This window comes from Prunus dulcis, chromosome 5, assembly GCF_902201215.1.
Source record: "Prunus dulcis chromosome 5, ALMONDv2, whole genome shotgun sequence".
Classification (NCBI taxonomy): domain Eukaryota; kingdom Viridiplantae; phylum Streptophyta; class Magnoliopsida; order Rosales; family Rosaceae; genus Prunus; species Prunus dulcis.
This window is the reverse complement of record NC_047654.1, coordinates 8314026-8339036: the sequence shown is the minus strand read 5'-3', so window position 1 is coordinate 8339036 and position 25011 is coordinate 8314026. Positions and strand designations below refer to the sequence as shown.

Sequence of the window (25011 nt, the reverse complement as noted above, 5' to 3'; positions counted from 1 at the left end):
CACGTGTCACTAATAGTTGACCTTTTTAGAGTGAGAGTGCGAGTTCGGTTAGCGCGGGCAGGGTCGCCGGGCAGGCCTTGCCCATGCCCTGTGAGGAGTAGTAACTAACTAGTACCCGCCCTCGCTCTTTGCGTAAGGGCGTGGTTAGGAAAATAATAAAAAAATAAAAGAATAAAATATTAATTTATATGGGTAGAGAATAAAATATGATTTATAGAAAGTAAATTTGGAAATAAATATATATGACCCCCAAAGAAGGCAAGACGCAGAGTGTTAAGAACAAGGCGTGCTTTGCGCTTGGAAATAGAGAGCTCAAGAGAGAGAGAGAGAGAGAGCGAACAGTGACTCATTTCCTTCTAGTTTATAGAGAGAGAGAGAGAAGGTTGGTGCTTGTGTGAGGTTTGTTCATGGCGATTTAGCCGAAGGTCTGAGAGAGCGAGAGTCTGAAGGCATAAGGCATTGAGCTTTGTTTGATACGGCGGCAAAGTTTTTGGTTCTTCTTCTGTTTCTTCGATTCTGTCGTCGCTAAAACACACAGAGAGTTTGTGAGACTGTTTAAAGGCCAAGCAACAGCTTCGTCTTCATCCCTTGGCTTCATTTTTACCTCAAAGTCCTCTGTTTTCTCTGAAACAAATTTAGAGCCATGGAGTGGACTGCTTGTCTCGACGAATATGAGAAACTCGTCTTCCGTATGAACACTCCCAGGTAGATACATCGCTTCTTCAACATTGGGTTTCAATTTCTGATTTTCTTGAAAGTGTTAGTGGCTACCATTCACGACTTTTTTTAAAAACAAATTTGTTGGGTTTTCAACGGCTTCAAGTTTTTAATTTGTTTTCAGTTTGATTTTTTCCCTTGTATTATGGAATTTCCGGCTTTTCTGGGTTTAGTACTTTTTTGGATGTGCTGTGATCTCGAACTTTCTCTTGCTTTCTCGAGAAAATTTCACCGATCCAGATCTCTTCCCGATTTCCCTTCTTCATAATAGTGGTGCCAACTTTACCCAATTTCAACCTTACATTTATTTTCGCACCTAAGTTTCATAATTTTTTATTTTCTGACTTTTCTTACAATTTTCCCGTTTCATCAGACTTTTCAAAGCATTTTGAAATTTAAAAACTTGTGGAAATAAAAAGTTAAAAAATAAATAAAGAACGGAAGGTGGTGTAGTGTGGCTTTGGTGGTGTTTCTCTGACTTGACCATTCGCTGCTTTTGCTTTGCAGGGTCGTGATCGATAATGCCGTCTGCTCCACTGCGACTTTAGTCAAGGTTTGCTTCTACGAAAACCCAAATTTCTAATTTCAATGCCTTCCAAAAACCCAAAAAGAAGATTTGATTTTTTCCAGAACACAAAATTGACTAATCGTGTATCAATCGCTGTTTTGTTTTTGGATTTTCCAGGTTGACAGTGCTAGAAGGCATGGGATTCTTCTCGAGGCTGTTCAGGTCCTCACGGATCTTAACCTCTCCATTAAAAAAGCGTACATTTCTTCTGATGGACGGTGGTTCATGGATGGTAAGAAAATCAAATTATTCTCTCTTTTTTACTGTTGCCTTTTATTTCTTGAATTTTGTTTCTTAATAAGACTTTTTGGTTTCTGCTGCAGTCTTTCATGTCACTGATCAAAACGGGGATAAATTAACGGATGAGAGCGTCATTCATTACATTGAACAGGTAAGTTAATTCATTCAATCCCAATTTAATGAAAAGACTTTATTGTTGAAGTTTATGATCCTTTACAGAATTGAAACTGAAATTGCTTAATTTCTTTGTATTTGACAGTCACTTGGAACAATTCACTTTGGGACATCCAACTGCAGCAACGGTTTAACAGCACTTGAGCTCACTGGAACTGACCGGCTTGGCCTTCTCTCTGAGGTCTTTGCAGTGCTAGCTGACCTGCAATGCAATGTGGTTGAGTCCAAGGTGTGGACGCACAATGGCCGGATCGCCTCCCTAATTTACGTCAAGGACTGTGATTCTGGTTGTCCAATTGAAGACTCACAGAAAATTGACCGAATTGAAGCGCGGTTAAGGAATGTTCTCAAGGGAGACAACGATATTCGGAGCGCGAAAACCTCTGTTTCCATGGCAGTTACGCACACCGAAAGAAGGCTGCATCAAATGATGTTTGCAGATCGTGATTATGACAGGAAGCCCATTTTGCAGCACAGCACCGACTCACCGGTGATCACAGTGCAGAATTGGGCTGAAAGGGGTTATTCCATAGTAAATATCCAGTGCAAGGATAGAGCAAAGCTATTGTTTGATGTTGTTTGCACGTTGACAGACATGGACTATGTGGTTTTTCACGCCACTGTTAAAACAGCAGGGGATAGAGGACACATGGTATGTATCTATTTTCCTTATTAGTTTGGTTTATGGCATGTTCTGGTTTTATTATAATATTGAAACATGAAAATGACTTGGGTTTTGTGGTCGAATTATGTTTCAGGAATTTTACATTAGGCACACTGATGGAACCCCAATTAGTTCTGAACCCGAACGACAGCGCGTAATCCAATGCTTAGAAGCTGCCATTCAAAGAAGAGCTTCCGAGGTATTACTTAAATTGAATTGTTAATCATTTGATTTTGCTGAATGTTCCATGATGTTGCAAATGCTAAGGGTTCAATTGGATTATTGCATTTCAGGGTGTGAGGCTAGAACTATGCACTGAGGATAGACCAGGTCTTCTAGCATATGTTACAAGAACGTTCCGAGAGAACGGTCTAAACGTGACAAGGGCCGAGATTTCCACAACAAAGGGCAATGCCCTGAACGTTTTCTATGTGACTGATGCAATTGGAAACCCTGCAGATCCCAACACAATTGAATCAGTGAGGCAAAAAATAGGGTTGAGTGACTTAAAAGTGAAGGAACTGCCATTGATTTATCATGCAAAAGGGGAAAGGGAGGAGCAAGCAGTTGGTGTTGGTGGGGCAGTCTTGTTATCACTTGGGAGCCTAGTGAGAAGGAATCTGTACAATTTGGGTCTCATCAGATCTCATTCTTGAGGAAGTTTCCATTTGGTTTGTAGGAAGTTTTTATCATTCACTTTGCTGGCTGGCTGGAATATGATATGATTCTTTGCTTGGGGTTTTGAGCATTGTACATAAAGAGGAAAGAAGGGGGGGTGAGAATTTGGTGATAGTAGTTGTTATTGTAGGTGGGTTTGGTTGGATGAATTGATAACGCACAAATGGAGGAGAGAGGCCCACCATTTTAAATGCTTTTGTTTGAATTGGTAGAGGGAAATTTAGATTTGGTGGGTAGTGATATTGGTTTGTTGCTGGCAGAAGAAAAGGGAATGTTAGGTAAAAGAAAACAGTAGAGTTTGGGGGTTTATACAGCACCACACATGTGTACAGGAGAAGGAGAACTACTTGTTAAGTATTAGCTTTAATGGTTGACTTGATTTTTTTTAATGAAATATTTATTTTATTCGTCTCTTTTGCCATCCAACCCAGAATGTTTTTTTTTTTTTTTTTTTTCCTTTTTCACTTTTGTGTGCAATGGGGGAAGAATCTAATCCCTCAATTAGTATAACATGAAAGCTCAGGGCCCATATATAAACAGAAAAAAAATTAAAATAGAAGGGTTTCTTTTTTTTTCAAATAAAGAAAAAGAAATTACACAAACCTAGACCCCGGGGGCACGCAGGCCCGAAGAGGTCAAATAAGAAAATTATGGCCTGAAGAGGTCAAAGAAGAAAATAATGGAAGGGTTTTGTTGAATTCTTGTAAAAGAAGAAAAGCATAGAGATTTTGTAGGGTATGAAAATCAATGGTTGAAAAATATGGAGTTAGTTAATGGTTGACTGTTTGAAACTTTGAAATCCAAATTGTAAAAGCAGCTACATGAGAAAAACCAAGTTCTCTAGAAAATGTGAACGCAGAGAATCATATGAACCCTAATAACGTCAAATCAACTTCAAACATGTTACCAAGTCTAAATAAGAGAAAATATGGGTATTTGGCATCCGAAAGTCTTCTAGTTTCTAAACAAAATATATTTTTATACAAATTAAAGCAAAGCCGTCGGCTGTATCCGTGACTGTCGGTCCTGGTTTTTAATATATATTTTTTTTGTTTTGGTATGAAAACTTAAAGGAAAGGCAAATGGATGGAAAATAAAATTTTGAGTGTTTGGATAGATATAAAATCTCAATAAAATATTTGAGATATTGTTTTCCATCTCCTTTTTTTATAATAAATTATTTTTATATATGTGTCAAACTGTGATTCACAGGAATAAGTAATATCTCATTACCGATAAGGAGACAAGTAGTATTCATAAATAATCATGTCTTTTATACGAATTTTTAATTCCCTTTATTGGTAAGCAATTTTCATCCATTTCTTGTGAACAATCTTTGCTACCAAAATGCACATAATTTTGTCTACATATAAATTGCATAGCCAAAATTATATGTATGGGCTGTGAAAATTACATCCGACACAAACGATGCCTAATTGGCCAACCGACAAGATGGATAGTCTTATAATTGCATGTTTGGACAAACAAAAATCTAAGAATTTGATGATTGGAATTGAATATATTTGAAGTAGGTTTGGGTCCAAATCCAATAGAGATTGGTAGATTAACAAACTAATTCAAATTATTCATCAACTGCTTGAGACAAATTGGATTTGAAAGTGGTCAAAGGCAAGAAAAAGAGAGAGAAATTATTGGAATGGATTAAATAAATAGTTTGGAGGGGGCGTTGGTGTTAGAGAAAGAACGGCTTGTTGTCTTTAGCCTTTGCTAATGTGTTTATGTGTCCAATGCAAACACCACGACTCCCGACAATTGGTCGAACAATTTCTACTTGCAGCTTTGTCTTCTTCCATGCCTCCCTGTTTTGCTATTCTAAGTACTCCTTCAAACATATTTTTTAGGCTTACATTGTAAAAGAAAGGGGTTTAAAATAGAATTATCTAGTTAAATTTCTTTTGAAAGTAACTTTTACATTCGTGTAAAAAGACGTGTATACTATCCTGATCAACTGGCTGAACTTACATATGCAAATATTTTCGATGTATTATTGTTAACTTGTATAAGAAGATGAAATCATAATAGTGGCAACCAACTTCTCATTGAGTGGTTGTTTTTTTCTTCATTTTTTCCATTTGGGCATTCAATTTAACCCTCCAAGAGCCACTTTCTACTTTCCTCACATTCAATCCAATGGCCAATGGGCAAATGCCTCTAGTTCATCAAGACTTTAAATTTTGTGGTGTAGATTGTGGTCCATACTCCATATAGTGAAGAGCTCTTTAGAAGATTAGGTTTGGCAGGTTTGGAAGAGCCCTGCCTTTGACTGCGCTGGTTAAAACGCTTAGGTGGCCCTTGCATATGCAGTGACAGATTAATTTACAATTCTTTTGTTTATTGACTGAATGAATCTACTGCAGCCCTGAGAATCAATCACATGCCCCGAAGTTAATTTCTCACACTAGTCTCTCTCTCTCTCTCTCTCTCTCTCTCTCTCGGGCTCTGCTTTACATGGACTTGTTTTCCCTCTTGTCCTTTTTCTCTGTGTGCCCTTCTGGTACCATGGTCTCTAAACTAGCACATGAGAAGTTTGACACCTTGTGGTTTTTTGGGGGCTCAAAAAGCTGAAACAAGGGCTCAGAAAAGTCATACGTTTTGCCATAAAAAAACATGGCATTAGGGTTTTCTTTCCTTGACCTAGCCAGGCTAGCTAGTAGTGGAGGAGGAGCTACCTATGTGCCTATGATTAAAAGGGTGGCATGCATTGTCGATCCAATATTGGAAACTTTCAACGTTGCAAGAGGCAAGGCAAGGCAATCTTCTTGTCTTTCCCATGCGGCTTGGGGCTATTGCAAAAGGCTGTTACCAACTAGCAAAATCCTCAGCCTGTCGATCGCTTTCAATTTATTGTGCATGTGATTCTCTTTTTGAATCTACTTCGACATAGAATCTGCCCTTGACGTCCATGTTTTAATGGTTCAGTAATTATTTCCACAACGACAATATGCCCTTTTGGTTGACAAATATGTATGCAGATATTATGAATGTAACATGCATGATATATGACTAAATGAGGGACCACGTTGGTTTTAATGGAACAGAGGACCACATACATTTCAAAATAAGATCCTGCTCTGCTTATATTTTCTGTACAACGATGTTATTGTGCTCGTATTCAACATAACGTCGATCTAGAATTTAGAATTAAACGTTTTAGATCGAAGGACAATGTCGTATCCAAAACAGACCTTGTTTGAGCTTGCTATTTTATTCCAAGTATGTAACACAAGTTCCAATATGTTCAAGTAGAAATCTGGTGTTGTCCATATGGGGTTAACCATCCTTGGAATTTCATGCATTTTTTAGACTGATATTTTTAGATTTTAAAGTGAAACCCCATGTCTTTTGTCTTGTCCTTGCATTTCTGTACCCTTTTCTCCATGAATTAATACAGGACAAGCATCCATCCAAACCAACCAACTCTCTGTCTTGACATTTACCTCATAACACATTCACTTACCACATTAATTAGTCACCAATAAATTGACAGAAAATAAGCCAAGAGAGATTAGCATATACTAATAGACAAAATTAAAGACCTATTAGTTTAATCAAATATCAGTCTGTTCAATTGTCGTTTCATTCCAATTGCCAGCTACCCAATTCCTCCAACAGTAGGTTCTTAGCAGGACTTGTTTGTTTACTATAGGCCGCTTTTCTTTTGTTAGTGGAATTTCTTTTTTAAGCTTGTCTATATAGCTCTAGCCAATTTAGTTCTCACCTTCTTACAGCTTTGCACATCTTCACCATGCATGCATGCGTGTAAAGATGTCCTCTACTCCTATAAATTACATAACTACTGTATATATTATGCAGAGCATGCCCCACTTTATCTAGTAGCACTTTTCTTTTTGTAAACAAGAATAAAAGAGAGAGATTCTCAGCAAACTATGGTCAGGAACTTTTTGTCGAGAGAAAAACTTCGGTGGAGACTTTGTGCCAATTTGAGTGACATGCACCGTCTAGTTAAATCATGTCCTATACATATGTTATAATTATGTTTCAATTATAACGTAAAAAAATATTATCATATGTGTGTCACGTTGGTTGTTATGAAATAAGCATATTAAATTATTGTAAAGTTTCATTTTACTATGGATTATATCTCTTTTTTCTGTCCCGTATCCTGAATTCTAGTGAAATGGCCTCTTGGAAAAGTACCAACTTCTGGATGAGCATCCTCTTTCCCTTTGTGGTAACTTAAAACTTATAATAATCTTAGGCACTAGTGTCCCATCTGCATTATTCCTCCTCCCTGCCATTATTCCAATGGCAACTAAAAAAAACTATAATTATTTTAGTTTTAATCTTACAAAGCCGCCAAAGTTGGAACGAAAGAATCCAACAAAAGAGAGACTTGGTTTAACATCATGTGTTGGCTGCTCATTTAACTCCTCTTGTGTTTGTAGATGGAATCTATCAAATTCTTGCTTGGCCTTTTCTAGTTGTAGGCATATCAATGACGTTTCCAGCTGATGCAAAGCTGCATCCAGAAGAGCATATGTTGATCCAATGTTTCAACAGGATAGGATGCTTTGTGCCTTAGGCATGTTTTGGGACAAAATAAAATAAAAACCAAATTATTATCAGCCACTTTTTTGTCGTATAATCTGGATTGATATCAATTATATATAAATTTGAACATCCCTAGTTGTCATTTTAGATAAGATATTTTGAACCAAACTGGCTTTGGCTTTGGCTCATAAAGATAGTGATGGTAGTGGTCAAGCCAGATGTTATTTTTCAAATCTTCATTCATATATCATCATTTACAAAAAATCAGAAATTGATTAGCCATTTTAGTATTCATATTTTGTTTTTAATCTTACCTAATGAACTACGTTTTTTTCTCCGCACATTTTAGATGACCAAACAGTTCCAAAAAATCAGAATGATTTAAGTTTTTCGCAGGAATGACCTAAAATATAAATGGTTATGATCGTTGAATTGAACTGTGTGCATTTTTCTTGAAATAAAGACATACGTTGTTTATACCAGCTCATGCCATTCTTTTGGGAAGTAATTGTGCAGAGTTGTCACATACCAAATATCTCCCAATTAAGTTTCTGGGTTAGGCCAAGATGCAGTTCTAATAATGTTGTACCTACCATGTAGTAGATGAGTCGCCGTTATGTGCATGAGGAATAAAGCTCGAAAAAACTTCTTACAAGAAAGAGCTAGCAACTCAGATTTAAAGTGACATGAACAAATATTGAATCTGAATGTGACTTAAAGATCTAAAGTAAATACGATCTTCCAACAAATTATTCCTGATAGCAGGTTGGCATTGAGTGTAAAACATAAAAACTTATCAGCATTGTCGAGTTGTCGACCAAGTAAAATTAATGAGAAATCAAACTTTTTTTTTTTGGGTAATCGAATCGAAGTCTAGCCAAATCTTGGTTAGAATTTACTTTACAAAAAAAAAAAAAAAAAGAGTATAGAAGATAGAGATATTCTGAATATAATCTGATGAATTGTGATTCCTTTCTTAATCTTCATGTTAATTGCATAGATGGAGAATCTGGCAAAGCTGAGTGCTTCTTTGTTAGGCTTGTTTGATATGAGCCGCAATTTTAATAGGGAATCTCTCTCTTTATGCTTTGCCTTAGCCTTTTGCCTTTGCCTTTTCCTTTTCTCACTTGTTCACTTGTTCACATAGCAAAATGTGCGACAAATGAGAAGGTATCTATCTACATATCTATCTGAATTCTGAGCTCAGCAAATTCAAACCCTTCTTTTTCTTTGAAATTTTGCTTCCTGTAAAGAAGATTCCTAGATACTAAAATATGCTTAGCCAATTGTTGTAAAGTTGCAACTTCATGGATAACTATTTATTTTTTATTTATTTTAGGGCCTGGAAAACATTTTGTTATAATTATATCATCTTCTGCGTGAAGTACAAGGTTCCAGCCAACCAGGTTAGCCCTTTTTTTTCTTGTGTGCGCTCAGAAATTCCGTAGAGCAGAAAATCCGTTAAGAAACTTCCAATTTTAAACTTAGTAGCATATTTGACCCCCCAAAAAAAAAAAAAAGAACTTAGGTTAGGAGCACATTTGTAAAATAAATTTGGACTTTCCCATTGTTAAACAACCGCTAGTCCGGAAACCTTAAGCTATCAGACCAACAAAGAAGCGGAACATGATTCAAACCCAGGACCACTTGCAAAGAAAGACTCTGATATCATGTTCTGCATGAATTAATTATGCATTTTTCATTAACTTAAGTTTAATTTAGTTGGACAAGGTTCATAGCCCAAATGGCAAGGAAGTTGTTATGGAAAGAAAAAAAAAAAATTAAGTCCAGTTTGGCCCTTGAGATACCCATATAGCAACAATGATATAGGCCAAGAGATCAACATATTTACGGGGAGAAACACAATGTAACAGTTCTTGGAAACATTTTAAAAAAAATCTTTCTGATTTTCTTTGTCATCCTATCTTATTGGAAGTTTCAAATTGCCTAGGCGGCTATCTTTGTATGTTCCAATTCATTGGAAGCTTTGTTGTTATTAAATAATTCAATTTCGTGATCAAATTTATGCAGCAAAGTCAACTGAAGTTTCACGAAGGAAAACACAAGAAGGAGACTTGCTCAAATTGGAATCTTGGATGCTAAAAGAGGACCCTTTTCTGTTTGTAAGCAGAATCTAAGCCATGCAAGCATTTGGCATTTTCTTCTTGTAATTCATGAACCGTTGAATATCATGTATGGTTGACAGAAAATATACTAGTTTAAGGCATCTGTTAATTAGATGCCACAAAGGGTACTTCTGCTTAGCGTGAGAATTTAGAAAAGAAATTTCCGGGCTTTCTTTTTCGTAGTTTATGAAAAGAAACATGACGTATAAATTTTTTTGAATCAAATCACAATCATGAATTAGCGACTTCGTTTGAATTCTCAGCCATTTATGTAGAAAACTTTGCATTATGCTAAAAAAATTTAAAAAAAATTTGTGCTTTGCAGGATGTTTATTATTTATCACATACCAGATTGGTTGAATTGGTACTAATTTGTAAATGAACCTAAAATTTTCTTATTATACTGTTTGGGGGTAGATTCACCTAATTTTTCAAAAGAATATTTTTGCTCATCACTTTAACCCAAGGTGTATTCTTATCATTATTCTCAACACTTAACACGTGTCCATATGCATAATCATAATTCCATAAATATAGAGTAAAAAATTAACCATGATTATACGTATGGAGTTTATAATTTATACTTGTTTTAATTGTAGGTTTCCATGTGAAGTATACATAAGCCAGGCTCAACCAAGAACAAAGAATTAAATTCATAGCCCAACAGCAACAAGAAGCTTATAATGTGAATGGACTGGACATGTCTTATTCTATATGATTTGGGCTAAAACTGACCCAGAAAATCCAGATTTAGCAAACTTGGGCTAAGCAAGATATAAAAGGCCCATTGTTATGGCAACAGAAAACAGGTTGTCATGAAAAGGACCAATAAAGAGAAAGTGCGTGACAACAAGAGTTACCAAAACAAAAACAAAAAACAGAGAAAGTGCGTGACATGATGAAACAATATGGTGTCAATTCTAGAGCTTGACCAAGGAAAGCAACAAGGAGAAGTGGGTTGAATTGGAATCTTGGGTTCCTTGTCTAATTGAAAAGCAGAATCTTAATTGGTGGGTGTTTGGACTGGTTTGGGTTGAATTGCTGATGCAAACTTTAATAGGGACTGCTGCACTGACCAGTGAGCAGTGGGATATCTAAATGTCATACCAAATCTGCACATGCTTATTGTTCTTCATGCAGTCATTTGTTGTGGGGGGGCCTTGGAAAACATTTTACAAGATGCTCACGTTTACTATGTTTTGCCCTTTGAGAGAGACATAATTTCTTATTGGGCTGAACCAGATACAGGATCCAATCCAATCAGTGAGGACTGTAGTCTGTTGGCATGTCTGCAATGGAGTCAAACAAAGCATTATCCCTTCCTTTATTTCACCATATACAAGCGCTTTCATAGGGTGCACTAGTTTTAATTGAGTCGAAATACAGAGAATGCGGCTTCATTTGACTTTATTGTGCTGAGTCTGTCGTGGTCTATATAACTTTTTGGTTTGATTCGGTTTGGTTCGGTTACTAACGAGTAGAAAGATATAATACTCACTTGAGTACTAATTATTTCAGTTGGTATTTTAAACTGATCCGAAATCGACAATTACCGATTTTAAGCCTGAACCAACGTAAAATGACCAGTTTGTTCAGTTGGTTTTTTGCATGGAATTTTCAAGCCTATGTGAGAGTTTGTTCTTTAGATATATATATTTTTTTCATTGATGATGTTTGGTTTAACCAAGCTTGCTGGTTTTTTAGCAGTAGATTTGTATTGACCCTTTGGGGCTCATAGCTAGAAAGTAAAAAATAAAAAAACTATATTGCATATGTTATTGATGTGCCCTCTCCTGATTTTGAATGCAATTTTCCGTTGACTAAAACTTTAAAAAATAATTATATTAAAAAAATCTTTGAAAAATAATAAATTGACCTTAAATGACAATTAAGTTATTCCACAACCTTTGAGTTATAACCAAACACCCCAAATTCCTCCCACCTCCTTTTTAGTAAATCAAATTGCTAACAAAAAAGTTTAAACAAGTTGGCGGGAAAATAAAATGATCTATCCAATAAGAAAGTTGAAATAAAAGATCACAAAATAAGTCGAGCGGGATTACCACAGTCGTTGTGGCCCTCTCATTTCCTCCTACTTGGCACCCAGGATCGAAACCCCAAAGTCTCTTTCCTTCTAATGTAACAAAAGAGAAAGATCACAAAATAAAGGTAAAAGAGGGGGTGGGGAAAAATTGTGGTCATCAAAACTCTCTTTTTTTTCTTTTCTTGTTTTGGTCTTGTTATTTTAAAGTAAAGTTAAGCCAACTTTTCAGTTTTTAGTTGCATAAAATCATTTGATAATTTTGTAACAGTTTCGCTATTTCATAAACAAAAGGACAGAGGGGACAAAAATTAAGAGAGGGGTTTTGATATTCCTTTTATTTATTTATTTATTGCTAATCTAGTGATGGTGCAGATTTCAAGTTTCATGACTAGAACCATAACTTCAAAAATGGAAAACACATATTGTTGATGCCAAAATTTATCCCAAAAAGAAAGAAAGTAAGATCATGCGACTATAGATCATAAGAGATTAAAGCAACATTTGTTTTCTGTTTTTAAGAGAAAGCCTTAATCATTAAGTTTGCTACCCTCCCACCGGTGAGGGACTCTACTAACCCGAAGGTATAGGGCGTGCTTTATGCGACTTCAAAAAAGTGAACAAATTAATATCAACCCACACCTCACTTAAAGAGGCAATCAAAGAACCAATCACTTCAATGTCATACTTAGTTTACAAACGCACGCTACTAAACTCAAGGAAAACTTTAAACATTAGACTAAAGCATATAGCTAGACAGATCCTTGACCTGATAATTTTTAATCTTTGATACGACATAATGTAGACTCTAACCCGTTTGACTCATATTTCAACTGATTTGGAGTCTCGATGTGAAAAAACATGAATTTATATTGGTCATTAAAAGTCACCAAGCCTTACAAAAATAATTAACACTGGTCAAAATGGTCAGTAATTCACCAATTCTTGCAGAGAATCCCTTGGCGTGCAAGATTTCAATTTCATCACGCCAACATTAAAAAAAAAAAAAAAAACCCTCTTTTGACAAAGGCTGTTTTTCCGTTTTTGTTTACTTAAAGAGAATGGGGTTGTAGTGAGAGACAGAAAAGAGATGAGAGATTTAAGAAAGTGAAAGTGATGAGAAAGACCCAACCATTCACCTAAAAAGAAAAGTGACGAGAAAGAAAAACATGTTTGAACTTTTTTTTTACACGCCCTTAATTCTGGCAACAAATAAAAAAGCCCATAATACATAAAGTTACGCGCTTAATTCTAAACTGAAATGTCTGAATAATTTATTAGGTTAATTCTTATCTGAATACGTGATTTCGTGTATATTTTGGGACTGTCCATGTCCAGCAACAACAAAAAATTCATTTATATACGTCATATATATATACATTTTCATATTATATGCATATAGGTATGTTTTTCACATAATTCACTTTACCTAGAGCTAGGTGCAATTTGCATAAAAATAAATTAAATTCCCATGCTCCATGAGATTTCACAGTCTCTGTGTTTTGATATGGACCTGCAGTTGGTAAATATGACAAACTACGTCTTCCACTATATCATACATTTATTAATCTAATTTTTATTATTACTTTTTCCTTTTCTTTATATTTGTGTTACAGTGTAATAATTCTAAATTTTTTTTTTCGAGGGAGGGGAATTCACCATTGGGATTTCTTTTTCATTATAATTAAAGAAAGAAAAAATAAATAGGAGAATAAAAAAATGATGCCAAACTTGCAGGCCAATAATACTCAGACAAATAAAAATAAAAGAAACTTGTGGAAGCTAATGTGCATCGAGTTCATCACCATATTTTTCAAATGCTCAAACAATTAAATAATTAGTTGTTCTTATCTAACCCTAATTTCTTTAATATTTTCCTTGCGTTTTGGTAACTTATCTATGCCCAATTTGAAAAGGATGCTTTAGTCTTTTGAATATTAAAGACATAATAATTTGCATTTGCTTAGTCAATGCTTTGTGGTCCCTTATTCAAGTTAATTTGATTGTCCTCCAAGTGTGATTACTTCCAAAATTTCTACAATCTCTAATCAATTTTCTGACACAAGCTTTTAAAATAAATAAAAATTAAAAACACCAGAGTGCTCGAGATATTAAAATATTTTATTTTAGTCGAAATATAGAGAAAAAAAATAGATAAATGTTTTAAAAAGAAACAAATTAACAGGCCATTTAAAAATTTGTTCAGTTTTCATATTATATTAAAATTCTACGTGTTCTTTAACATTTCTCATTTGTCCGCTTCTTCCCATCTTTTTTTATTTATTTAAATAAAGATTCGTTTAGGAGTAATTTTGAAGAGGCTAATAATCACTTTCATCAAGAATCACTCCTCTAAATAACTATTTTAAGTGATTTTCTAAAGAAGTATGTGAGAGGTGCTTATTCTCTGAAGTGAAATAAGATACCCTATTTATATACTTTCAGACAAACTTTTTTTTTTTTTTTTTCCCAATGCATGTGAAATAAGATACCCTGTTTATATACTTTTTGTATTTATATAGTTCTTGGCAATGCAAAGTGTTGGGATAGGTAAAATGAACCTTTTAAGTGGCCAATAGGAGGGTTTTAAGTCCTGTCCAAACTTGAACAAGTTTTATTTATTTTTTTTTCAAAGTCCAGCAAGGGTGTTTGTTGGGCGTCAAAATCCAAATGGTAGTTAAACCTTGTTTGTTGTAATGCCAAAAAGTCTTGAGATTCCACTATTGTCTAATAACAACTATTTATCTGATAACGATGATAAGACACTAAAAATACGAGATAAGGCTCCAACATGTGCAGCCACTAACATCTACTATCCATTTATTTATGCACACCATGCCCTTCAACTAGTTCTCTTTTCCTTCTTTGCATCTTAAACAAAATTGAAATTTTCCTTGTCAATTGAGCTCCATTAACACAATTTCCATAAGCATGCATTCTATTTCAACTCATCATCACCCTTTTGGAATAAGATATTCATGCTTTATGTGCCTCATAGAATGCACTCTTCAAATTAAAGTGAACTATAAGCAATTTGAATCCTAATCCCAGCCAGGTGTCACCATCTAGTTGGTATTCCTTGTAATAAGCTGATCCAACAATTTTTAAGCAACCCTCCTCTCTTCGTTGTGGGAGCATGGCCAAACACCTTCTTAATCGGACAGCTATTAAGGAACCCCCTCATTATAGCCCCTATAACATCCCTACTTATGACCATACATTATATTGGGCGTTAATGCACTTGGGCTTCTCTAATTTTTTGCACATTAACAGTAAATATAGTGAAAAGTATAGATATAAACAATAGCAACACATATAGTTTAGTTGTATTTAAATAGTTGGCAAAATTGTAGCAATGGCCCCTAGACTAAGACCAAACTTTACTTTTTGTCTCTCATATTGTTAAATTGTTACGGTGATACTTTAATTATGCCTCAACTTTTAGAAATCGTCATTTCTGTCATCTCAATCAACTTTTTCGTTAAAAATGATGACATGGCAATGACTTGTCCTGCTTGGCATGGGCAAAAATGTCTTTTCACACAACAAATTTTAAAAATAAATCAAATCTCTCTCTCTAGCCCTGATTCCCCCCAACCAATTTCTTCACCCACCCAAATTGAAGATTGCGAGATTGGCGATAGCAATGCTTATTAAAGAGAAGGGATTAATGGGTGGGCATGAGAGTGCACGACTGACTTTCTGTCCAAAAAAAAAAAAAAAGTGTTACGCCTAGTGTCTATATTATGTCCTAAAGATTTCATTTCAATTGGAATTTGGTTATTCACCATGTACGAGGATCCCAACTATTCCATTTTCTGATGTTAGCAATGTATAGCGGTCAAATAGGACCATTTTCTTTCGAGACCTTTTACTTTTTTTCATCATGTGGGAGTTAGAATTAATTCTAGTTTATTTACTTCTATCCATTTTGTGGGGGGGTGGGGTGGGGCGAGAGAAACGTTTGTATTCAGCTACAAAATTTATTTTGTACACTGCAGGAAGTTCTGTTTTTTTATTAATAGGAGTTCTGGGTATTGGTTTATACGGCTCCAATGAACCGACATTAAATTTTGAAACATCAGCTAATCAATCGTATCCTGTAGCACTGGAAATAATATTCTATATTGGATTTCTTATTGCTTTTGCTGTCAAATCACCGATCATACCCTTCCATACATGGTTACCAGACACTCATGGAGAGGCGCATTACAGTACTTGTATTCTTTTAGCCGGAATCTTATTAAAAATGGGAGCATATGGATTGGTTCGGATCAATATGGAATTATTACCCCACGCTCATTCGATATTTTCTCCCTGGCTGATGATAGTAGGCACAATTCAAATAATCTATGCAGCTTCAACATCTCCTGATTAGCGTAATTAAAAAAAAAAAAAGAAAAAAAGAAAAGCCTATTCTTCTATATCTCATATGGGTTTCATAATTATAGGAATTGGTTCTATAAGTGATATAGGACTCAACGGAGCCCCCGCCCATATGAGTCGTTGTGAGCCGGAAAGCGTACCGGCAGTTTGAGTCGCGAAGGGGCCTGAATTCCAAGCAAATCCTTGACTCCTCGAATACAATGGGATTTCACACCTGACAAATCTTTCACTCCACCTCCATCCTTTTTTTTATATCAATAGGGAGAAAATTTTGATTGGTTGTAGTGCAGGTTAAGGAGCCGGTCCCACATGTTGCATGGGTTCAGACAGTAGGGAATCGTAGCATGGTCGGATGTCTAATCCTTTTGCCGCAAATTTCTTTTCCGAACTGTCGTTTTGACCAGATTTGGGGTGGAGAATGGGGGCTGGGGTTCTAGGTTTGTGGGTGCTGGGGTTGCGGGCTACGGTAGAAGGTGGTTGTGGGATAGGTTTGAGGGTTAGAGCTTGTTGGTGGTAGTCATGGGGGAATGGGGGAAGAAGAAATCGTCAGGGGAAGAGGGAGAGCGCACAGGAGGGGAGGGGAGAGAGAGAGAGAGAGAGAGAGAAATTATGAATTTCCCAATTTGCCCTTAATTTTGACAGAAAATTTAACTAAGTTGACGGAAAGACCAATGATGTAACATGAGATCTAATTGAAACACCACCATAACAATTTAACAATATGAGGGACGAAAAGTAAAGTTTGGTCTTAGTCCAGAGACTATTGCTATAATTTTGCCTAAATAGTTTATATCAAAGTAACACTTTTAAATAGATAACCAATAAAAATAATACATTATGCTAAAATATATTTAAAAATGAGAGTATAGTTTGAGTGACACATAAAAAGGCACACATTTTATGGCTGAATTATGAATGCAATTCCATAATTTTTCAACAACAAAAAAGCACACATTTTGTATTCTTTTTTAACCATGTATTGATGCTACAAAGAAAGTTTTATAACTAAAACTTATAATCCATTAACAAAATCAAATATTGATTCTCATAATCATTAATTTTATGAATAAAATTCATCATGATTACTCTTTTTTTTTTTAAAAAAAAAAAATATGGTGGGCTATATTATTTATTTATTACATTACTTATAGGAGGTTAAAAATTTTGGGGTCCTTATAAGTTTGGGGATTTTGTGTAGTCGCTCCACATGCTCTATATTAGGTTTGCCCCGGTAAGGAATAGGTTTTTTACATGATCTGCACTAGTATAAAATGAGGGTTTTTTTTTTTTTTTTTTTTTTTAATGAAGAAAAATTTAGAAGGAGGTTGGCTACTCTGGCCACCAGGGCCAGAACAGACCCACAAGCTTGAGCTGTAAGGACTTTAGCATGGCACCCAACTTCCAGCTGCCACCAGTATGGATTTATATAGGAAATTACAGATCGCACACCAATGAGGATTGCTGGTAGTAGGACTCGAACACTGGTAGGGCTATGCACAGTATAAAATGAGTTTCATATTACTTAAAACTACATTTCTATGTCGCGCCACATACTCGGGACTAGGACTGCATAAGTAAAGAATGAGTTTCATATTCTTTAAAATTTATTTTTGTGTCACGCCACATACTCCACACTAGGAGCGCACATGTAAGGAATGATTTTCATATTCCCTAAAATTCATTTTCATGTCACGGCACATGCTCGGCACCAAGACCGCACGAATAATGAATGAGTTTTCATATTCCTTAAAATTTATTTTCATGTCACGATACATGCTCGGCACCAGGAACGTACCAGTAAGGAATGCATTTCGTATTTCTTAGAAATGCATTTCCACGTATAGTATGCGTCATTATTTTGCATTCCGCTATTCTATGAGTATTCAAAATCCATAAAAATGGATGTTTACATTCTAAACTCATGTTTTGGAAAATTTTGTGTTTCCTAAACTCATTTAGCGGTTTACATTTTATTATAAATTATAATGAGGATCATATCCATATATTTATGTTGTCAAGTAAAATTCTATTGGTATCAGAATAAAAAGAAGCACGTTCCATGACTTTTAAACATTGAAACCAAAATTCTGAATTTCCATTGATTTTTAAAAACCTTCTATACCATTATGCTGAATGAAAATGTGAAGGCAGCAAAAGTGAAACCGGAGTTGTGAGTTACAAGAAGCAAAAGTGTGTAGAATGAAAATGAAAAATTTCGTCTTATCCCTTTATGATTTTTGTTTTTGTTTTTTTTTGGTTGGTATGATTTTGCTTTTTTGTTTTATTTTATTTTTCTTACTTGTACCAGATTGCGCTTGCCATAACTCAAAAAGTTGATGCCTGCCCAAGCCCACCCCACCCCATCTTTTTCCCTTTTCTAGACAATTTCTTTTCTTCATGCCTTGGCAACCTAATTTTACTTTTTCCATTCACCTAAAAACTATAAAAATAATAACAACAATAATTACTCCATTTCACTTTTGCCCATATTTCAAGCAAAAAATATGCTTAAAAAAAGAAAGAATAAGAAAATCCCCTACCCACTACCAATTTTATTTTATATATTATTTCTCACCGGATTCCAACCAAAACAAGAAATACATATTTTAACATTAAAAAATCATAAATAAATCATTACAAATTCAAAATTTGCTCATTATTTAATATTTTATTCTTTTTTATTTTACATTTCATTTTTTTAATCTCAATTCGGACAGTCTTAGGAGAGTTAGGCACCCAATAAGCTGAAAAACAAAAAAAAAAACAACCTTTCTTACTATTATCTGAACAATTTCCATTCAAATCACAAAACCAGAAATCAAAGAGCTCAAAAGATCAAATCTTTTTCTTCACACTCTACGAATAAAAATCAAATTTTTTTCCTTTGGAAAAAATTTAAATCAATTTCTTCACCCTTTGAGCTCTGTTTTTCAAGCTAACTTTGCTTTAAATAAAAGAGCTTTGAATAAAACTACTCTTTTGCAGCTAATTTTTCCTTGTAATAGTTTCTCTTGTAGTTTTTGTGTTCAAAGCTCAGGAAGCTTGAGTGTTGTAGCTCTTTTTCTCTACAATTTTTTTCTCCATCTGGGTTTTCTGTTTCAGGTATAATTTCTGGTTCAGTTTTCAAATTTTGGAAGACTGAGCTATTTTTCGAGTGATTTAGATTAGTAAAGTAAAAATGGGTTTTTGTTAAAAAGCTCAAAAGATACAATTTTTGAGGGTTTAAGGTTAACTATGGAGGGTAGGGAAGGAGTGAATAGTAGTGGGGTTACAGTGGTGGCATCAGATGCTCCGTCAGACTACCATGTGGCTCCAAGGTCTGAAAACACAACCCACAACGCCGGATCAACACCTCCGGCGCCGGTTGCTCCGCCACCGGCGGCGGCTCTGCCGGCGGCTGGGTCTTTGCCGATGAAGAAGAAGAGGGGGAGGCCAAGGAAGTACGGACCAGACGGGAGTGTGACCATGGCGCTTTCACCAAAGCCGATATCGTCCTCTGCGCCGCCTCCGGTGATCGATTTCTCGGCGGAGAAGCGCGGGAAAGTAAAGCCGACCAGCTCAGTGAGCAAGACCAAGTATGAGGTGGAGAATTTAGGTAATGAAATAATGGTTATTTGTACATACCCTTTTGAGTTTGAGTGATTTTATGCTTGTTTTTGAGCTAAAGTTGAGATTTTTAGTGTTGGTTTGTGTTGTTTCTGTGTGGGGATTGGGTGAGATTTACTCATGTAAGGGGTTGGATTTAAGAAGGTATAGCTTTGGGGTTTATGGGATTCTCGTTGGGTAGATGTGGGACCTCTGATTGGATACCCTTGGTAAGATCTTGGTGTGTGTGGTGGTAGTTCTGAACAGATGAGTTTTTGTGGGTTGGTATGGGAATGATGGAATCTTCTCGTTATGGCTGTCCTTTGGCACCTCTCACCTTTTTGAGGAAGAAAATTATGCCAGGTGCCAACTTTGTACATGCTAAAGTCTGCAAGTGATGGTGAACAGACTTGGACTTGAAACCTGTCTTAAAATGGCTGACAGATCTAAAGAAGGAAATAATTTCCCCTCTTTTATTTATGTCTTGTCCCTGTTAGCGACTTAGTTCTGATTTTATGTTGTATCGTTGTTTTCTCAGAATGAAATTCTAGTTGTCGTTGGTCTTTGTTATTTGAGTCTTAGCATGTGTTGCGATCCTTTCTACCAAGAGTATTGAAGCTTAGGTGTTTCAATTAGCATCTACATTCATAGTTTTGCATTTTATTGGGCCAGTCAACTTTCATAGTATTCTTTGAAAAGATGGATGGTGGAATATTTATTATGACACAAATTTGCTAGTATGTGATTCTAGTTTGTCATCTGCTGGCTTCACATGAGCGTCTGCATGAAAATTTATAATCCCAGCTACCAATCATTAGCAGAAATGTGCCATGTGGAATTTGATTAATTGTTGGTTATCAGTTTTAGTAAGATAATTATTCTGTTTTTGTTTGTATGCAGATTTTATCATATTTTTCAAATAAATTTGGGACTGACATTTACTTCCAGTCTTTCAGTGAATTAGTTTCATCCTTGCATTATATATCTCTTTCTTTGTTTTCCTTTATCCTTTTGGATTTTCTTTGTTTTCCTTTATCCTTTTGGATAATCTACTAGTTTATTCTTTCACTTATACAAGAATTCTAGGTCCTTACATTATTGTTTTGGTACACTAGCTATGCTTTATACAAGAAGATAGGTTAAGGAAATATTGGCAATTTTGATTTAGCATAAATGAGTACTCGTCTCAATTTTTATAATAATTACATTTGTTGGGAATAACCAGGAGTAATTCAAATTCTTTTGGGACAGTAGTTATACCACCTACTGTCCAACAGATTTCCATTGCTAGCTAATCTGTAAACATTACCTAATATTTTCAATCTATGTTGATCAGGCATGTGTATTCTTTTTGTGACTGAAGTAAAGATGGTAAATTGTAAATATGTAGGGACTTAAGCAATAATTATGGAAATGCATATGCTTTATTTTTTTTATGTGAATGGCAATGCATATAATTTCTGTTGGTGTGTGTTTGTATCTGCACTTTTTGTTTATAGATGACCACTTCTGTACAAATTATTTGCAATCACAGTAGTGGAAGCTTGGAAAATCCATACTGGAACCTGTGATGGTAGGAAATTAGGAATATGGCTAACTGACAAGTTCTCCACCCTTGTTGATGGCAACTATGAGCCCTTTAATTCTAGTATAACACCAACAGGCCTCAGATGGAATTTTTTATGATGAGTACTTGCATTTAACGTGATAGTATTATTATTTATAATTTTCTTGGGATTACATAAAACAAGCATGTAAGCATAATAATTAAAGTTTCCTAATCTGTTTTTGTGGTTGATGATGATGTCATTGTTGGTGTCTGTTGAGATCTGCAGTTGGCCAAGTCTGAGTCTTTTTTGTTAAAAATTGAAGATTAATGTTTTTTAACTAATGATGGAAAGATTATTTAGGCTCTACATTACTGTCCCTTATTTTGATTTAGGGAACAAGTACCTCGATGTGAAGGGCATATGTCAAAAAACCTATGTATTATGTGGCTAATCCCGCAAGAGTTCCTTTTTTTTTTTTTGTAGGTGAATGGGTTGCATGCTCTGTCGGTGCTAATTTTACACCACATATCATCACTGTTAATTCGGGCGAGGTAATTAACTCTAATAATTATGTTTATGTCATATTAACTCTAATAATTATGTTTATGTCATATTCTGCATTGTGAGAACCTTCATGATGTCAATGGTTGGTCTAAATGAATGGTTACATTGCTTAAATAGCTGGAGATGGCCAATTGTAAGTACTAGGTTCGGCGGATGTTCTTTGGTTCTTTCACTAATTAGTGACCTTTTTAACATTTTCAGATCTTTTATGTTACTAGTTTCTTGGTTCTTCACTTCAATGAGTACTTTAAGCACTTAAGTTGACTTTTCCTTTAACAACTGTGGTTGTCTTAGGATGTCATGATGAAGATTATATCATTTTCTCAACAAGGTCCTCGAGCTATATGTGTGCTCTCCGCAAATGGTGTTATATCAAGCGTGACACTTCGTCAGCCTGATTCTTCTGGTGGTACATTGACATATGAGGTGATGCATCTTATCCTCATTTTGATGATATCTTTATTTCCGTTAATTCAGTAATATGCCATTTTTTAGGTATTGTTGATATTCTATTAAAAATAACTTGTTTAGTTTTTTAATATGTATTTTATTTCTGTAATGTTCTGCTATGTGTAGCATTATAAGCATAATTAGTTTTCAGAGTTTATGTTTTTTTTCCTTATTGCTGATTATATTGAGTAGTATGCTCTTACTCTGATTCCTTTCCATTGTCACTGTTAATGAGTATGCTGAAACTTCGTGAGTTGGTAGCTAGTTTGTTATTAAGAATGCTTAGTCCTTACATGACATGGGCTATGAGGTTTTTTTTCCTCCCCTTTAAGATGGGAGCTTTTTGTTGGCATGCCAGTTATTTACTTATTATGTCATAATGTGAAAAGTGAGGCTTATTCTATTAGTCAGTTTGTAGTTAAATCCCTTGAGCCTACTGTTCTTCTCTTTTTTGGGGATAAGTGAACTTTTGTCCATTTATTAGACAAGTAGATTAATGAACACCTTAGCAGCTGTGGTGCTGTCACAGCCCCATAACTAGAACCAGATGAGAGAATCGCAGTTGACAGTAAAGTGTAGTCTAATAGCCAATAGGGACGAGTGGTTATAATGAATGAAAACTAATACTTATGCTATAATCAAAATTTCAGCATTGGAATGATTAGATTGGAAGAATTATGCCTTAAGTCTTTCCACTCATGATTTGGAAATGTACTAAATTAGTCCATCATCCTTGCATAACTATTTGGTTCTGGTACATTAGGCCTGTATCATGCATAGCTCTTGTCAAACTTGTTACTACCTCAATCCACATGGTTTTCCACCTTTTCCCCTTATGCAGCCCTGATTTCTGATAATTGATTTAATGATTGTTTTTCATTGAATTTGCTTAAATGAAAGACAGATTCTTTATGTTTGTACATTTAAATTTCCAATATCGTATCTTTTGTGGTTATTATTGTTTATACCATATCTCACCAAGCAACTCTAGGCAAGGCAAAGAGTCCCACATTGGAATGTTACAAGATGTGTAGACTCCTCCTCATCTATAAAAGGAGACCACTCTCCACTAAGGAAGGGGGGATTGGGTTGCACTTGATCTTTAGTCAAGGGCTTCTCCCTTCTTACCTTTATATTTGGGTCCAACCCCATGTACAAATGTAAATACACATTGTTATAATAATGAGAATATACTTCTCCGTGGACGTAGCCCATTCATTAAGGGTGAATCACGTATATCTTGCCTTCTGTATATTTATCGCTTGCCTAAATCTTCACACACATGCTGAAGGTCCTCACCTTCACCTATCATCCATCATACATTATCACTAAGTTGGGCTCAAAAGTGCCGAACCATTTTTGAGCGTCAACAATTATATCTTCTTTCGTGAACCACAAGTGGAATTCCCATCTCTTTGCATTCTTGTTCTTGCAGGGGCGTTTTGAGATACTATCTTTATCTGGTTCATTTATGCCCAATGAAACTGGAGGGACAAGAAGCAGATCAGGTGGGATGAGCGTTTCTTTGGCAAGTCCAGATGGGCGTGTTGTAGGTGGTGGTGTAGCTGGTTTGTTAGTAGCTGCAAGTCCTGTGCAGGTATGGCTTTTTTTATTTCCGAAGTTCTACCCGTATCCTTGAGTTTAAACTTTTAGGACCGACCTTGGACATTTGCATCCAAAAGAAACCCAGAAAGTCAGCATGGTTATGAGCTGCTTTTTAATCACAAGAAACCATGATCTGAGATTTCTTCCTTGATTTAAATCAGGTTGTAGTAGGCAGTTTTCTGTCAGGAAACCAGCATGAGCAGAAGCCCAAGAAACAGAAACATGATTACATCTCTAATGCAACGCCAACTATGGCTGTTCCTATTTCTAGTGTTGATCCAAAACCAAACTTCTCATCTTCGACTTCCTTCCGTGGAGATAATTGGTCTTCATTGCCATCGGATCCGAAAACCAAGACTGACATTAATGTATCTTTGCCTGGAGGTGTAATCTGAAAGAGCATCATGCACTTATAGTTGCAATATGAGGTTTCTGACTGACCACAGTGGCAGATTAAACTCCCAAGTCCCAGCTGTTGGATCTCACTTCTCCTTGTTTGTTCTGTAAACTTGTTGACTACTAGTATCGTCATGGGGTTTGCCCCCATTTGAGGTGTTATTTAAATTAGCCGCTTAGGTAGGCTTCTAGTGCTGCTTTTGTAGCCCGTTGTGTCTAGAGTAGTTTGATAATGTAATATTAGCACCAGAATCCGTCTTTCTTTGGAATTGATGTAATGTGATTTGGAAGTTGTTTGAGACCTATTGATTAACTGTGTCTCAATTGTTTGCTTCTGTTGGTTCAACTCAGCAATGGTTTTAACTTCTGCAAAATAAAAATGGTAGTAACTCTGTAAAACTCAGCTTTCATCCCTTTGACTTGGTCAGATGAAGGTTGAAGACAGGAATTTAGGTAACCTCTCTGCCCATTTAAAACTTTGGTGCCTGAGAACAAAACACTGACTTTGGATTGTTTTTCCTTTCAAAGATTTCATGTCTCTTTCATTTGTTAAACGGTCAGTGAGCTCAACTCAAAGTCAACTGTCGTCAACATCAAGAATTCACCATTGGAACTGAGATTTATAAAGTGATATCAACAGTGGAATTAAACAAATCAGATTGAAAGAACCACTCACGGTCAATTCTATTTAGTCCATCTCCTTGGCTCTGTATCACCCCAAAGCGTGTGTTTCC

At 35.6% G+C, this 25011-nt stretch overlaps 2 protein-coding genes across 2 annotated transcripts; both read left to right on the top strand.

The window, feature by feature from the left end:
- The first annotated feature begins 256 nt into the window (after positions 1-256).
- On the top strand, positions 257-3452 carry LOC117628716 (ACT domain-containing protein ACR8). The gene is made up of 7 exons (XM_034361219.1): positions 257-705; positions 1225-1270; positions 1403-1517; positions 1609-1676; positions 1785-2351; positions 2458-2562; positions 2657-3452. Exons 1-7 carry the CDS (start codon positions 644-646, stop codon positions 3017-3019), a joined length of 1326 nt encoding a protein of 441 aa, XP_034217110.1. The 5' UTR covers positions 257-643; the 3' UTR covers positions 3020-3452.
- A 15327-nt stretch (positions 3453-18779) lies between these two features.
- LOC117627843 (AT-hook motif nuclear-localized protein 1) lies at positions 18780-24612 on the top strand. Its single transcript, XM_034360107.1, has 5 exons — positions 18780-19722; positions 21746-21813; positions 22121-22252; positions 23712-23873; positions 24043-24612. Exons 1-5 carry the CDS (start codon positions 19362-19364, stop codon positions 24274-24276), a joined length of 957 nt encoding a protein of 318 aa, XP_034215998.1. The 5' UTR covers positions 18780-19361; the 3' UTR covers positions 24277-24612.
- The last annotated feature ends 399 nt before the right edge of the window (positions 24613-25011 follow it).